This window comes from Acipenser ruthenus, chromosome 1 (genome assembly GCF_902713425.1).
Source record: "Acipenser ruthenus chromosome 1, fAciRut3.2 maternal haplotype, whole genome shotgun sequence".
In the NCBI taxonomy this organism is placed as follows: Eukaryota; Metazoa; Chordata; class Actinopteri; order Acipenseriformes; family Acipenseridae; genus Acipenser; species Acipenser ruthenus.
The window spans coordinates 7852275-7869023 of NC_081189.1; the positions used below are offsets into that span (position 1 = coordinate 7852275).

Below are 16749 nucleotides of genomic sequence, written 5' to 3' on the forward strand. Positions count from 1 at the left end.
TTATTTTTTAGATTAATTCCAAAGTGTTGCACAGAATACCAAAGCACTGGCAGCTGCTATGGTTCCCACCATTAAGAATGATACGAAAGGGATGAGAAGACACCTCCAGGTGGCACAGCCCCTGCAGACTGAACACGACCATGAGATTTTCAATTATCAGCAACAAATAGGGGGTCTCCTGGAAAACTTGATAGCCCACAACTTAGTTTTTATATACTGTAACCAAGCCATGTATGCTTTTCCAAGTGAATACATTTTTTTCTTTAAAATGAAATGTAGGAATTAAGCAAAATCAGTTGAATCTGAAAATGGGGGAAATAAAGACTTTCCAGGACATGCCCTCAAATTATTGGGATAAATCACGTTATTTAAAATCACATTTTGGCTCTCATAAATTGTGACTTTCTCCCCAGCAGATGATTCCCCGATGCCCAGATGAATTTGGTGGCACTAACCCCCCTCACCAGCATCTTTATGGACATGTAGGTTGTTTACAGGGAAAGAGGGTGAGGCACAAAACATTTTGATAGCAGTGGCGCTTATCCTTTTCAGCTTTAGATGACAGAAACAGTATTATTGATAATAGATTTTCAGTACAATAAGTAATCAAGGCTAAAGAAGTTACTGATAATCAATTGTTCCGACCCCAAAGTCAGAACAGGTCTCCACAGTACTGCAGTACTTTTAACATTGTGTGTATGGATTGTGTTGATGAGAGGAAGATTTGTAAAGACAGTCTACCTTCTTTTTCTTTTTGGGGAGCTGAAAGCCTTTCAGCTCCCCAGTGTGATGCTGTTCCACTTGAGAAGGCGGCATTTAAAATAAGCACAAACAAAAGAATGTGAAACATGAGGGAAAATGTACATTTATTTCAAAAGGGTACAACCACTGTACAGAATAAAACCAGATGAATGTTTTTATACATGACAAAGATGTAACAAAGAGGTATTTATTAAAACTAGGCTTACTGGCATCTGAAAACCCTGCTGTTTTGTAGAAGCGAGGTTTCGGGTATTGGGTAATTTACTGAACGTCAGCATGTCTGGTAAATCATAAAAACAAAACCGACAGTCACATTACTAATGATACACAAGCCCCTATAAAGTTAAAACACTATCTAGCTGCTTTTCTGAACGTGGACTGCTGTATTAAGCATTCTGTCTTTTAGTTATGGTTGCCAAATGCAGTGGTTGGTTTTCTATTCCACGTGGCTCTCTGTAAGGTAAGGAGAAACCCACCCATCTTGCCTTCTATGATAAAATCTGAAACGAAACATGACACAATTGTGACCTACATATGTAACACAGGTAATAAATTAAGCAAACAGTAACAGGTCACTCCTGATATCGCTACTACTATATGACACAATCTCTGAATTACAACTACAAAAACTCTCTTATAAATACAAGAGGCCTCAAAACAGACTGAAATTGTGAAAGAAAATGTAAAACAATAAAAAAAAGATACAAAAGACATACTTTCTGGGAGTACACTTTATGTGGCTGTTTAAACAATGTGAGCTTGAATCCACTAGGGATCAGCCCTCACCTCCGCTCCAGTGGTATCTCTTACACTGTCCAGGCAATCCGCATGCATTTCAAGCAGCACAGTCCGGCAACTTATTAATGCAGGAATAATTAATTCAGTAATGTAGAGCAAGTATTGATGTTTGCTCAGGAAGTTCACATTTCACACAACAACTTTCATGAAACAGGAAAAGCAGCATATCCATCTTGAACTGATCTGATTTAAAAATAACCACAAGGCAAAATAATTCCAATTTCTGACAGCCTCTACAGAGCAGACTCTTAATAACACTAAAGATGCCTGCTGTCTGGCAGACAAACTTTTTATTCAATAATAAAAACCACCACTATTCACGAATGGTTGTTTCAGACATTTTTGAAGGGAACATCAGCTTTATACCACACTATAAGCAGAAGTCACATAATGAAAAACTATCCATCTTTGAAATCAATATCCAAAACACAAAAAACATGCAAAACTTCTCCCTGATGTCTGCAGCACGTCCACATTGTATATGTGCAACTTGAATCTCTCTTCCCTGGTCCTCTTCATTCTGTGACACCTTGTAAAAGCTTTAACAGGTGGGCTTCCATCACCTGTTGAACTAATGAAAAGAAAAAGGGAGCTGTTAACATCTGCTGCCTCGCTACAGCAACCTGTTTATATCAGAGTACACACTTCCAAGCACAGTTCCCTCGAGGACAATAGTTGAGTTTTACCAAAAGTAAGTGTTTACTACAAACAGCACTCCCTGCTTCATCAGAGGTCTTCTGCCAAAGTACAGGCTGGACCCAGCCCAGCTTAGCCCAGAGATCCCATGGGTTCACAAACTGGTCTGATCAATATTTGGTAGAACCATCGTTTCCTGACAGGGGATATATGGAATTCATTCAATAGCTATAACACCTTATGTGCTTAATCCTACTACACCTAGATGCAGTTTCAGCCCGGTTTCCCCTTGATTGTTATAGTCACGCTAACAGTAATTTGCATTGTATCTTGAGAAACTGTTCAATTTTACAAAATCTCAATATAAATACAGTTTCTCAAAGATCTGGTGGGATCCGAATCATACAACCATCTTTTCCTGATGGAGAGAGAGGGAGAGGTAGAGAGAGTCAGTTAACACATGCTGAGCTAGATTTCTGAATGACAGCAAGCTAAATATTTCCTCTGAAAGGGACAGTGCAGCTGCTGGCAGGTGTACAAGCTCCTGATAAGGGAGTGCTTGTATTTATAGTCAACTTGCTCATGCTTCTTTATCTACTGTTGAAGTATTAATCACACTGTGTAGCTACTGAAGTGACCAGGCTGATAATCACCGTGCCTATGCCCCATAGCCACAGCCATGTCCATTGCGTTGAATCCAGAGTCAGTTTCCACGGTTGGGTCTGCTCCACTCTCTGCAAGGGAGAGCAAACCAGATCTGGTCAAACAGGAAAGAGCATACAGTGTGTATGCCTGTTAATGATCTGACAATCTGTTTTCTAATACTTACCAAGGAGGACTTCCACACACCGAACGTGATTCCCATGTACAGCATACAGGAGAGGTGTCCCCCCATTCTGCAACAGACACGTATTTGGTATTATGATAAGAGGGGGAAAATGGAAGAATTCATATACAGCCTATAAGTGGTGCCATAAAGTATTTAGTAAACATGCATTTCCATTAAAAAAAAAAAAAAAACACAGTTAAAGATAGCTATCTATTTGCATGCTTAAACAGCAGATCCCTAAATCTCCCAGACCTTTTTCCATCATATTTTGTATTGTCTTGAGCAATGTTATTAAGGGGGGTGATAAATCAGCCCTGCAGTAAAATACTTGGGGATTAACATACAATGGAGGTGCTGCTGTTTAGATCCGCCGCTGTTTATATCACTAAAAAAAGACATCATCAGGTAGCCTGCTATTCTTTCCTAGGTCATTTAACCTCACAAGCATGTCAGTCATTCAGGGTTGGTTGGTTTATGACAAGGATAATGGCACTGAGAGGTCTATAAGACTGAGCAAGTACAACAGCATAGCAGACTACCTGGTATAACAACCTATATATTGTTCAGGTTTGTTTGTTCATTAGCCTTGTAGAGCTGCTTTTGGAATGCAAAGCTGCCTGGGATGCTGACAGATATCATTTGTATGGTAAGTTTACACAAGCAGTAGCTTATACAGCATCTGGGGACGCTTTTAGCTTTACAAAATGTAAATATAAAAACACAAAGATGTAATTATTCTTCCCAGAGGCCATATAGTGAGCCTTGCTGTAAATAAATAAAGTGTGTGCTATACAGTCATAGGCAATATTTAGATTCTTACATGCAAAACAGAACAAAGCAGCAATGATCTTACCCAGTCATACTCATTTACATCCACACCACAGTCTATGAGCATTTTCATAATGTCAGTGTACCCCTTACTGCAGGCGAGTGACAGCGCACTCTCCCGTCCCTTTGCGAGGACATTAGGGTCTGCGCCCTGCAAAAAGATACATTGAAATTAAAAGTCATCTGTGCAGTCTTAGGGTGCAAGTTACAACAACAACAACAACAACAACAACAATAACTTTTAAAGCGCTTTTTCTGTCAAGACATCCCAAAGCACTGCAGATACCGAACCCAAAGCTACAGTTTTACAACACAGGCTTTAAACACTGTGGAGCTGAAAAGACACACACGTCCTGTGTGGAGTCGAACTCTGTGCTCCACCACTGAACCAACATCTTGAGACTGCAGGGCAGGACTAGGAATGATATTATACACAGGGTGCCTGTTATAGTCTAAAATGAGTGTGTTTAGGATTGTGTGTGTACCTAGAATACACTGGTATGCCATATAGTGTTATTAAGGGCCATGCTTCCACCTAGGTATGCTTCTGTGGCATAATAAACTCAAGTGGTTCCCTCAGGCTTACTCAGCGTCTAAGCAAGGATGCTCTAACGCTACAATGAGAGCTTCAGTATGATCAGGATAATAACAGACACAATACCAACTAAGATCTCTTGCTCCTGATGGTTAGCCAATAGATCCGGGCACATCATACACTAAACAGGTAATGTACAGAAGAGCAGACGTGGAGATTGGGTCAGACTTACATTGTGGAGCAGGAACTCCACCACAGCAATCTGTCCATGAGCTGCAGCCCACATGAGTGGAGTGAAGCCCTCCTCGTCCTGCAGGTTGATCACGGGTTCTGTTTCAAGGAGAGCGCAGAATACTTTCAGTTGCATTATTTAAAAAAAAAAATTAATGATCAAGGCTGCTAAAGTGTAGACTTTAAAAAGTACAAAAGAACACAAAAGAAAAGATACCATTAAGACATTGTGTGATAAAAACACAATCAGCTCTAAAACTACAAAGACCCAGCAGTAGTTTATTCTATTGGGGGGGCAGTTCTAGATGTTGCCTTTGAATTGAGGATGATTTGTGATAACATTTACAGAGCAGAGACATTGCACATGCTAGTACATAACCTAGCCTCTCATAATGCATTAAAAGCTTTGTAGGGAATTATGCTTCAGTAGTCATTTTCTTGTCCAGTTACTGGTAAGGAATTAACTGTAATGCTCCACCATTGTTCCAGTTCATTCACCTTGCTCAATACGGCTGGGAAGAAACACCATTTCCCCTTGGGCCGCAAGCTGGTGAACAGACAGAGCTGCAACAAAGCAAAATCACAATGGAAAAAATGAATATCTTCTGGGAAAATAACAGGCTACTGCCAAACTACTCCCAAAGGCAATCGATTTGACAGGTCCAGTACCGTATCAAACTGCTTGTATTTACAAAATGATGATGAGGATGAGGATGATGATGAGGATGATTATTACTATTATTATTATGATGATGATGTTTCAGTTTTGGACAGTACACTGAAATGTTTATAAACTTAAACAATGCATTGAAAGCCCCAGTTGTTCTGTGTTAATGCAGTAAAGGGATACCTACAGTGCACAAGTAAGGGAGTGGAGGAGACTTCATTGCCTCGATGCTTGTTTGTTAGGGTGGTGGACTGTTTGATTGGAGAGAAGTGTTTCGTTGTCGATGGTGTGTAGACGTGTCTTACTTGAATTCCAGGAGATGGAGAAGTTTGAATGTTGCATTCAGCTGAAAAGGGGAAAAAAATGGCTTGAATGCCACCAAAAAGTTCTGGGAGTTGCAGAAAATATATACACTTTAAACACTGCTACGAGTCTAATTGGTTACCTTTGCAGAATCCACTGCACTCCACTTTACCTTGTACCAAATGCTGGGCAGGAAAGGTTAATGGAACTGACCTTTAAACAGCACAGACGCTACCTCCAGATCAGAGTTCACCTGGTCCTGAATGTTTTTACTCTCCTCCTCGTTCAGGGACTTTACGAAGCGGGAGCACACGTTCATGTCGAAACGATTCGGCAGGATGAACTTTATGCCCATGGCCACGTTCTGAGTTCCCCCGTCCTCTCCACTGCCGCCCACCTGGTGCTCCGCTTTGATGCTGGTCATGTCTGGCAAGATGCAAATACCGTCCATCTCTTCCTGAACTAACTGGCCCCCTGCACTGTGATCCTGTGAAGCCATAGTGTTCTCTGCTTATAAAGTCTGCCAATGCATTACTTAGCCAACAGCTTCTTGCTTTACCTCAGAAGTTCAGGGTTCCAGTCAAAGCAAGTATAAAAGTAATCTAGAGATCGGAAAGATAAATACACATCTGTTAACAAACAGGAGATAGCAACATGCTATAAGAGAACTGAAGTGCACAAGAAATGTTTTAGGGAAACAGATGATCGCTGAATATTAATATGATAATGATGTTGTATACCATTACTGATAAAGTTCATGGGCATGTCTCTGAATGACGACATGCATTTCAATACCTGTTTCATAGTAAAATATATCACAGATAATAATAATGCACTTTCATCTGGCATCATTTGGTGCTGCAGCATAATTCTTTTTATCTGTTTTATTTGCTTATTTTTGTAATCTTGTGTTTTTTACTTCAATTGTTTTATTTAGATTTTGTTATTACTATTTGTTGATATTATTATTATTATTCTTATTATTATTTTGAAATTTGTACTACTTCTTAACATTTACTACTTCATGATATGAGATAAAATAAAATGCAGTTTACTCCAGTCCTACTGATTCAGCATGGTCTGAATTGGTCATATAATTTCAGGAAAGTTATAGCTCCAAAAGCCCAAGGTGTAAGAGGTACATTTTAACTACATTTCCATTGACACATTACAACAATTTACACCTAGTACTATAACCGCAATCCCACACTCTCCTTGCCTCAGTGTTTATTTTCACTTTGATGTTAGTTACTATGCTGCTACCACGCTGTAACTGCCTGCCCAGGTTCCTCTGTGCAGCAGTGAAAGTGAATTTTACCTGTACTCAGCTTCGGGTCCTAACAGGAAATTGCCAATATTGCTGTGGCACGGTAAAGGAGCTTCAACACGTAGAAAATTCAACGAAAACATTACATCGGTGAAAACAAATCTGTCACCCTCTTATGTGTGCCCCAGCCGACCCCTGTTTGAAAACCTCTGGGTAGGAAACTGTTTTTGAATGCTTGGTAATTAAATATTGAATATCCTTCATTTGAAATTGATTGAAATATACTTCTTAACATAGCCATTATCACATTCATATGTGAACCACTCGCTTTCGAGAAACAACAGGCTTAGGGTTTTCAGATTTACAGGGAAAGCTAGGATTTTCCCAGTTTTCAGCCTTCATTTTTGTCCCAGTCAGAAGCAGTCAAATTGTTAAATCGTCCAGGTGTTGTTGTTTTGTGCAAAACTGTAGCTGTGTATAGAAACATGAAATAAAGAAAATGATGGATTACTTGTTCAGTAATTCCGATTACATGTTTAATAATTAACATTCTGTTTGACTTTCTGGTAACCCTAAACAGGCTTCTATGATGCATCAGTATTTTGGTAAATAATACCCATAAATTGAGTTTAGTATAAACATACACTTGTATAAACTGCCAGCATAAGCAAGACTTATTATATAACAATTACTAAAATAGTATAGTATTCGTTCATAGATCATCCGGCGATATGGGCTAAATACGACCCTTTTGTCATTTTTATTTAAACTAAACTAGCTTACGATATCGTACACCAACTCTCATCAGGTAAAGAGCTTGATTTTTAATTGCTCCTACCGACACACCCATGACAAACATTCCGGTGCAGAAATTAATCCGTGTCGATTAGAAAAAACGGTACATTTTGAAACAATGTATGATCAATTGCATTTTCCTATTAAATAAATAAAAGAATCACTGAATATAGGTGTAACTGTGAAAACGTCAGTGAAACAATCAACGTACCCATCAAAATAACACCACCTTCATTTCACTTCCCATTGTTTTTGTCTCAGCCGGCAGACTGTTTTCCTGTTCGCGAAACGACTGCACATAAAGTTAGTTGAAATAATGTTCATATCGATGGATCAATAAAGTTTGTTGAAAGTCACAACGGAAACGCGACACGATCAAGATGGCTCCCTGCTTGTAAAGTGTGGTAACGTGCGGCTGCGTTAATGTCTTAAAAAATAAAACAACGTTTACACGTTGTTTTATGTAACCTTTCTGGAAGTAATTTAGATACTGTTCTGTAAACTGTAACGCTTCTAGAAGGTGGAGAGACAGGACAGTAAGACGCTGTGCCGGAGCGTGGTGTCGAGTGAGTTTCCCATGCTCTGCTATGTTGCTTCCGGCCGCTTGGTGAACACGCTGGAATTCAATTATTATTACATTTAACGGGGGGATCTGCTATAGTTCGTCGTCTGCAAAAGGTAAAACATCCAAGCGGATCATATTATTGTAATTCTTAAATCACGTCGGTATAAACGATTTTAAGCCGAGGTAACAAGTGAATTGTATCGGTACCGACCAGTCCTGGCGCATGTCTGCTGGGTTCACGGTAATGCTAGTTCCCTTGAGCGAAAAGGACTTAAGTTAAAATAAAATAAAACATTAATTTATTTGCTCTTCACCTATAAGAACGGCACGAGTTGAGAGAGAGAATGAAAGAAAGAATGAATGAGATTGAAAGTTGAAACATATGCCTCGGTCAAAAAGAATTGGACTTGGTCAACTGAGACCCTTGCCTCCATAAGACGTGGGATATCTTTGGATGATTCAATACGCCATATGAAGTGGTAGCTCTCAAGCGAATATTAACTTTAGTGCAGAGATTGGAGAAAAGGGTGTTCTGCAAGTACATGATTCTGAACAGCAGAACGTTTAAGTTATTGTTTACACAACACAATTATACGTTTTGACCAGATCTACCAACCTTCAATAGCAGTCGCTTGGGATCAGTTTTAGCCAAGAGACTTAAATAGGAGACTGAAATGACCAAGAACAGATCTATATTTTTCACATCCAGTTTTAAATTTGGAATTAGTTATGTTAATTGTCGTGCAATTTAGTTTAGGGACTGCACCTGTCAGTATTAACATGTCTCGCACAGTAGGCTAGCTTGTAAAGTAGGCTGTACAACCGTGTAGAGGTCAATGTTGCCTATTTGTAATCCATTGTGCTTTGGCTCCAGCCAACTACAAAGGTATAAATGCATATTGTTTGCTTGCAGCATTAAAAAAAATAAAAAGCCTCACTCTTTTTAAGCACTGTACAACTTTCTGGATCTGTTTTATTCATAGAAGACATCTTCAAGTATCTTAAACATATGCCTTTTTCTTCATAAAATGATCTGTGCACACACATCAAATGATTTCCAAGAGCTGTGTGTCTAAAAAAAGTACTTGGCTGGTCCCTTGGAATTAAGTCTTTTATACTTTATACTTGCAGATTAGCCAAAATCCTGGAAAATTGGGGGATTTCAAGAAGGGAGTGGAAATGACAACTTACAAACCATTAAGGGTTCAAAGCTACCCAAAGCTTGGAGAGAAAGTCACCCAAGACACCATATACTGGAAAAACTATAAGGTATAACCTGATGATTTCAAAACTTAAAGTTCACCTTGCTGTGTCTTACATGTGTCAAGACTCCATGTCAAGAAAGCAAGTGCAGCATTTGATGTTTCCATGTCTAATAAGTTATTCAGATTTAGGGATTCATTTGATCAACCTGTACCCCAGTGGGGTAAGCCACATTTTACAGCACTGGGGAATCACCCTGGATTGCAACAACCACCTGTTATCCCTGGAGTAACACTAAAAATAAGGTGTTAATGCAGTCCAGGTCGTTCCCCAGTACTGTAAAATACTCTAAAAAATCATTGTGGTTTATCCCAGCAGGTATAGGTCAGGGTCAGATCAACGCTATACTAGTGACTGAGCACACCACCTGTAACTTTCTTCTGCAGTACCTGTTAGATAACAGATAGTGGAGCATTCTGCATCCATAGGTTGGAGTCGAGGAAACAATGTTACACTGATAATGATGATTATAATGTAATGGTATATGAATATTTGAATCTTTATTTTTTAAAATTTACATTCCATCACTTTTGATAACACTTCAGCCTTTTTGCATGACACCTGAACCTCCTGTCAATCCCAATAGCCAGTCACATGAATCTCAATAGCATCAGTCTGTCATTAAAAGTGTCATATGTTTAGTTCAAATAGTACAGCTTAGGGTAGATGATACTTGTTGGATAGCGAGTACAGTTTAAAGACTCTCTTTTTAATGAAGTTAAGTTATCCACTCTCAAACACAAGTAGGTCAGCTGCAGTAGCTTGCTAATGCCTGACAATAGTCCAATGCCAGGAAAATGTAGAAAAGTTGCACAGAATCTTTGTGACTGTTTACTTGACCATTTTCTTTCTTTTTACTTGGCAGACCGCAGTCCAGATAAAGGAATTTGGTGCAGTTACAAAAATCGACTTCTCTCCACTCTCACCATATAATTATGCTGTAACAGCGTCTACCAGGGTAAGTTTATTTAGCAGTTATAAACTTTATAAAGCAATATTATTTATCCAGATCTAACCCCTTTAAATATTTAGTCTCTACTGTGATAGCCATACCAGTGGCTAGAGCTTAAAAATGGATGTTTTTATTCTGTAATCCGAAAGGTAAAGTGTTTGCAATTGTGATGCAAGGATAGTTTCTTATTGCCTATTTTGGGACTCTGTTTTGTTTTATTGTACAGATCCATGTCTATGGCCAGTACTCTCAGGAACCAATCAAAACTTTCTCCCGGTTCAAAGTCCCAGCCTACTGTGGCACCTACAGGGACGATGGCAAGCTGCTTGTGTCTGGCTGTGAAGATGGGGTGGTGCGGCTCTTTGATATTGATGGGAAGGGAATACTCCGCCAGTTGTCAGGGCATACGAAGTAAGTAATGCTCTGTTTATTCAGAAAGCACCAAATGAATGGCCTTGTGCTTTTAAAACTTACCTGCTCTGCTTTAATCCCTATTTATATACTATTTACTTGAGACATTCAGTACAGCGGAATCATTATTACATCATATAGAAATTGTATTTGCTACAGAGCTAGAAACTTGCACAAGCCCAGCACCCAGTCCTGGATTTCAGAACCACCTCTATTGGGTATATTTAAATGATTAGGAGCCAAGAGTTTAATGTTAAATAGTTCCTCCCTTATAGCTACATGATTGACTCCTATTAGTAAATCTACAGACTCAGATGGGAGTTACTCATGCTGCGATATATGCAGTCAGTTCAGAGCAGATTCACCAGGCGTCTGATTGTTCCATCTACTGACACTTAGTGATTTCAATAGTATACCTAAACAAGGGAGGTTGTGAAACCCATTGTGTTTGTTGGTTACTGATGTGCATTAGTAATGCATTTGGTACTAATGATTGCAATACAACACACCTAGTAAATTATTAAAAACTACTACATTTGCACAAGGAAAGCTCAGCCATACTCATGAGTCAGACTTTGTTGGGAGGAGAGCAAAGTTTAAACATGAATTGTGTGTGTGTTTTTTGTAGGGCTGTACATTTAACAGACTTCACATCAGACAAATACAGGATATTATCAGGATCAGATGACTACACAACCCGACTTTGGGACATCGCGAATTCCACACAATTACTCTCCTACAGTGAACATACAGATTATGTACGCTGTGGGACCACGAGCAAATTGAACCCAGACCTTTTTGTTACAGGTAAGCGGGAATCACTGTGAGAAAAGGCATTTCATTTTAGTTGCTATAGAGTTCAGTATAAATACATGCATCTGTAATGATCATTGCAACGTTTTTCTTTTTCTCTCTACATCAAGTTTCTGTCTTGTGCTTTAGTAGTGCAATTTATTCTGAGACCTACTTTTCTTAGGCCAAAAGGGCAGTGTCAAGCTGCACAATAATAGTAATAAAAAAACAAAGTGCCTTCCTATTCTTCCAGATTCCGATATAGTGTGTGCTATAGAATGTCCTAACCAAGTTTCATCACAATTCAATAAGCACTTCTCTGGATGTACTCTCTGTGAAAATATATCCCCATATTCCAGTATTATCAATAATTTAATTGTGCTAAACAATGTCCTTGGCAATTTTCATCACAATTAGATATTCAGTAGTTCTTGAGGACAAAGTGTTCTACAGAGCTTCAGTGCTTAGACCTTATTTGATTTGTGAGTTATTTTAAATGGAGTATATTATTTTTTTCCCTGCCAGGTTCATATGATCACACGATAAAGGTTTTTGATGCAAGAACAGACAGCAGCGTGATGACAATGGACCATGGCCAGCCGGTGGAGAGTGTCTTGCTGTTCCCTTCAGGGGGGCTTCTAGTGTCTGCAGGTAAATGAAAAACAATTGCGTTGCATAGAGTGGGCTCCGATTTCACAATCTGCATTTACTTAGCTCACAGTAGATACCTATAGCAGTGAATTTCAAGTGTGGCATTTCTATTAGCTGAGCACTGTCCCTGTGTTATGATGCTGGATTGTTTCCATCGTTCACAGGATTAACCACATGCTGTTTAATGTGAACACGTCTCTTGTGTTTGTAGGTGGCCGGTATGTGAAAGTCTGGGACATGTTGAAAGGAGGGCAGGAGCTGGTATCTTTAAGAAATCATCACAAAACAGTGACGAGTCTATGTCTGAGTAGCTCAGGACACAGATTACTTTCTGGATCGCTTGACAGGTAGGTGGTTGAGTTTTCCATAGTTTAAATGTGTGTGGTGTGTTGCATTTTCTTACTTGGTATTTAAAAAGTGAATTTTCTGCAAATTCTGAATTGTTTTTTATTCTCCGCAGGCATGTCAAAGTATACAGCACAACAACCTACAAAGTAGTTCATAGTTTTGATTATGCAGCATCCATTCTGAGCCTTGCACTAGCGGTGAGTATGCTGTGAAGCTGAGTACAGTTAGTGTACAAGATCAGCATCTATGAAGATGTACACATTCTATCAGCCTTGAAGATAGTTAAGCATCATAGCTTTGCTTGCCTAGTACATTCCCTTTCAGGACGTGGCAGTGGGGAACTGGCAACTGTGCTTGTCATATCGCCCAGGAGATGGCGCTGTTTTACAATGTCTTGGTTTAATCACAGGAGGTGACGAGTTGGTTGAAATCAATTTGTAAACATCCATGGAGTGAAGGCCCATATGAATTTAATTCAGCGCAACCTAGTGTAAACCATGATTTTTACCCTTGTAAAAAAAACCTCTAGTTTCACGATCTGTCAGATTGCTGCTTGGTTTTGAATAAATACAAATTCTTAGCCAACACCTAGCTGGAAAACAGATTTCCAACATGACACATTATACACAATTCATCAAGGGGAAAAATGACCAAGGCTGTAACTATCTATCTTAACTGTAAAAGCTGGAGACCTGAATAGAGGTCTAGGAAAGATAACTCTACTCAGAACTGCACATCAGCATTTCAGTGTCTGTGTATGATTTGTAATATGTATTCATGCATACATGTAGATTTAATTAAATGTAATGAAAAATAAACTATTTGCAAATGTCTGTAAATTAAGCCCCACAGCAGTCTCAATGTGCTGCCATTAAGGCTGCTACACACCAGACGCAAAATGAATAGAACCTGTACTCTTGATAAGTATCTTTCACACCACAGACGACATGACAGGCAACGTGGGGACGACACTGGAGCTACGTGAAATAAATAGAATTGAATCCTATTTTTTGCGATTTGTGTGACAACTAGGGAATTGGCCAATCAGAGAACAGCTTCAATGAATGTGTTCCAGCAGGGTGAAGTATCCAAAATGACAGGGAAAAAATAACACTTGACAAAGATCACAATTTTAAAGATACAGATGATTTCAAAGGCACTGGGTAAGCCTGCTATGTATGATTTATTGCCACATGTTGAAATACCATCAGAGAAGACACTCATAATAACTACATCATGTTGACGAATGTGTACCAATCTTGATCATAGTTTTGTCAATAGCAGCTTTTTATAGTTTTATTGATTGTCAGTTTTCCAATCTGTTGCATCGCCTCTGTGTTGCTTCTGGTGTGTGTGATCATGTAGCTGCGAAAGTATCTTGTTGCCCAAAAAATCGCATCGCGTCTGGTGTGTGTCGGCCTTTACTCTGATATTGATGACCGATCACTGTAACAAACACAGTATGACTACCCAATATTGTAAAGATAACTCGCTCAGAACAGCAGACCAGTAACACTATCCTGGGTGTGCCAGCGGTTCATTGGGTGTCTTTCTGTAGAGTTGCATGGTGCTGAGATGTTTAATCTGTATTGCAGCCTGAAGATAAGGTGATTGTTGTGGGAATGACAAATGGAGTGCTGAACGTTCGACACAAGAAACAAGCAGAAGACAAAGTGGAGGCCGCAAGTAAAAAGAGGCGTCGGCCAGCCTATCGCTTCTTTGTGAAAGGGAAGGACTACATGCCAAAGCAGGTAAGCTGCGGTCCATCTGAAAATGAAATCTGGAAAAGGATTGAAACAACGCCTGCAAAGAAAACAGGAGGGCAGGCTGCCTCTCACCACTTCCATTTAGTATGCAAAACTAAAACCTATATATCTTTTTATTTGTCTCTTAAAGGATGACCTTTTGGTCAGCAAATCAGTCAAAACACACTTGAAAAAGTATGACAGGCAGCTCAAGAGTTTCGAGGTGTCGGAGGCTCTCAACACAGTCCTACAGGTAAGATAAAGGTCTATTCCATCTGGAAGTACTAGATAGGATAAGTATGCGTATAGCACTATATGTACCTTTTTTAATGCAAGCCATACAAATAGAATATCTAACAGTGTTATTAAGACTACAGATCGTCTAGCAAGTATGACATTTTCTGTTGGAGAACGTTTGAAAGCCACAAATATAAACAATTGTTTTACATACATAATACCAATGAAGGTGTTGGCCAAAAGGTTGGTCCGATTTAATGCAGTGTCTCCTAGTTTTATGTCAGGTTTTTTGTTTGAAGTTTGGGATGAGTTGCATAAAGCTGAAGGTGGGATTGTGTCCAGTCCAGTGGAGTGCAGTGCAGTGAGCCTGGAGTGTTTGCAAGCTGCTCATTTGTGTGTTTTTGTTGAGTAGCCGCACATCCGAGTGAAGAGTCCGGAGGTGACCGTTGCAGTCATGCAGGAGCTGAACCGTAGAGGCACTCTGAAGAGTGCTCTTGCAGGTCGAGATGAGAAGAATCTCACAATGCTGCTCAGCTTCTTAATCAGGTACTCCAGTGGGGTTACCTGTACAGTCAGAGTGGGGGGGGGGGGGGGGGGGGGCTGTGCTTATGCTTTCAGATGCTTCTGCTGTATGCTTTCAGATGCTTTAATGCTACTAGACGTTCTCAGACAATGAATAGCAGAATAATAGCAGACAGTCTGTTAGCAGTAAGTGCAATAATCTCAATGAGGGAGGCCGTTGGCACAGTCAAGATAAACAGTGTGGAGATTATATGCAGACCTTGCCAATATCCTTATATGCAGAAGCACTGGACTGCTGTGTATAGCTCTCTACATGTGTATTTTTCTTTGGTAGGGGGAGGGGGGTATTGAGTAATCAGATTTAGCTGTTTGTTGTTTTTTAAATGTTTTCTATTTGTTTTACAGGCACATAGTTGATCCAAGGTTTGCACCTGTTTTAGTAAATGTAGCAGATATGATTTTGGGTAAGTGTCCAGTATTTGTCTCTATTTATTTATTTTTCTCTCCCTTTGCTTGACAACATACACGGGCTGGACCAAAACATTCAGCACCTGTGCAGCACGTAGCACACACTTCTGTGTAAACTGGACTACATGTACATGATTTGTAATTGGTTTCATGCTGTGATTTAGTCACGATGGGCAGGGCAGCAGATCTATAATACCTTGATGGCAAACTCTGGCAGGAGTTGTATCCAGATAGCACTGCTCTTTCACTGTCACACAGTATTCTGCATTAACATTTCATTTTCATCTAATCTAATATGCTGTTATTTCATTTTTTAGTAACAGTCTATACCCTTTAATGGAGTGCTTTCCTTCTCCTTGTTGCTCAGATATCTACATTCTGGTTGCGGGCCAGTCGGCAGTGATTGACAAACAGTTTGTAAAGCTGCAGGAGCTGATAGAGAAGGAGATTGATTACCAGGAGGAGCTGGTAGAGGTTCTGGGGATGATGGACACTCTGTTTGCTACCATGACTGCCAAGAAAGAGGCAGCAGCACCTGAGAGGAAACCCAACGGGCCTGTGGATGGACAAGAACCGAGCGTGACGATGGAGACGGCCTGACATGCTGCTGTAATACACCCGGAGAAAAGGGGCTGGTCTTCAAACTAATATTGATACTGCCAATGGACAACTGTTCACACTGATGTTACTAAAATACTGTCATAGGTAACGATAAGACGGTACCCCAAAACTGAGTTTCTAGGAGTTGTTTGCCACTATATAATGTACCAATGCAAGATACACTGCCTGTGCTTTTTTAATGCATCTTTTCCCCGTCTGTTCTGGGAACACATTATACCAACTAGAGCCATTCCGTGTTTAAATTAATTTATATTGGTAGTGGAGCTGTGTTGTTTCTAGAAGGTTGTTGTTTTTTTTTTTTTGGACAAGAACTATTTTATTATCAAAATAGTTAATTTACTGACTCCAGACAATGTAACAGTATATTGTACAAGAGTAAAACTTTGAATGAAACAGCAAATAAAATTGTGTTGTGCTTCTGTTTATTATTTTACAAAGGTATTTTTAGTCTTGGGGTCAATACTGTTCTGCTGTGAAATGTTCATTGATATGCCTCATCTCAAACTTTGAATCTCTGGCTAAA

General features: G+C 39.6%; 2 protein-coding genes across 7 annotated transcripts; one reads left to right on the forward strand and one right to left on the reverse strand.

Moving 5' to 3' along the window:
* Positions 1-845: 845 nt before the first annotated feature.
* On the reverse strand, positions 846-8853 carry LOC117404044 (ankyrin repeat family A protein 2-like). Of its 5 annotated transcripts, XM_034006687.3 has the most exons (10): positions 7863-7936; positions 6908-7327; positions 5803-6191; positions 5474-5632; positions 5118-5183; positions 4621-4718; positions 3879-4004; positions 3026-3092; positions 2850-2930; positions 846-2131 (listed from the first exon to the last, which is right to left on the reverse strand). In XM_034006687.3, the coding sequence occupies exons 3-10, from the start codon at positions 6086-6088 to the stop codon at positions 2076-2078; spliced, it is 939 nt and encodes a 312-aa protein (XP_033862578.1). In that variant the 5' UTR covers positions 6089-6191; positions 6908-7327; positions 7863-7936; the 3' UTR covers positions 846-2075. The 5 variants fall into 5 exon arrangements, with proteins under 5 accessions (XP_033862578.1, XP_058846596.1, XP_033862577.1 ...); XM_058990613.1 differs by lacking the exons at positions 6908-7327; positions 7863-7936 and adding an exon at positions 8833-8853; XM_034006686.3 differs by lacking the exon at positions 6908-7327 and having other exon boundaries at positions 7863-7972.
* Positions 8037-16667, forward strand: LOC117403619 (U3 small nucleolar RNA-associated protein 15 homolog). Of its 2 annotated transcripts, none has more exons than XM_058990501.1 (13): positions 8037-8329; positions 9348-9485; positions 10345-10437; positions 10658-10842; positions 11471-11649; positions 12160-12285; positions 12497-12632; positions 12746-12830; positions 14229-14384; positions 14530-14631; positions 15028-15161; positions 15543-15601; positions 15973-16667. In XM_058990501.1, the coding sequence occupies exons 2-13, from the start codon at positions 9396-9398 to the stop codon at positions 16203-16205; spliced, it is 1578 nt and encodes a 525-aa protein (XP_058846484.1). In that variant the 5' UTR covers positions 8037-8329; positions 9348-9395; the 3' UTR covers positions 16206-16667. The 2 variants fall into 2 exon arrangements, with proteins under 2 accessions (XP_058846484.1, XP_058846492.1); XM_058990509.1 differs by having other exon boundaries at positions 8037-8217.
* The last annotated feature ends 82 nt before the right edge of the window (positions 16668-16749 follow it).

Bases quoted from the DNA above. Each gene is read 5' to 3' on its own strand.
- LOC117404044 (XM_058990613.1), bottom strand. From the start codon at position 6,088: ATGGCTTCACAGGATCACAGTGCAGGGGGCCAGTTAGTTCAGGAAGAG. The intron at 5,633-5,802 runs GTCAGTTCCATT...TCCCCTTTTCAG, and splicing joins AGCGTCTGTGCTGTTTAAAG to CTGAATGCAACATTCAAACT. The intron at 4,719-5,117 runs GTGAATGAACTG...TCCTTGAAACAG, and splicing joins TCCCAGCCGTATTGAGCAAG to AACCCGTGATCAACCTGCAG.
- LOC117403619 (XM_058990501.1), top strand. From the start codon at position 9,396: ATGACAACTTACAAACCATTAAGGGTTCAAAGCTACCCAAAGCTTGGA. The intron at 10,438-10,657 runs GTAAGTTTATTT...TTTATTGTACAG, and splicing joins CTGTAACAGCGTCTACCAGG to ATCCATGTCTATGGCCAGTA. The intron at 10,843-11,470 runs GTAAGTAATGCT...TGTTTTTTGTAG, and splicing joins CAGTTGTCAGGGCATACGAA to GGCTGTACATTTAACAGACT.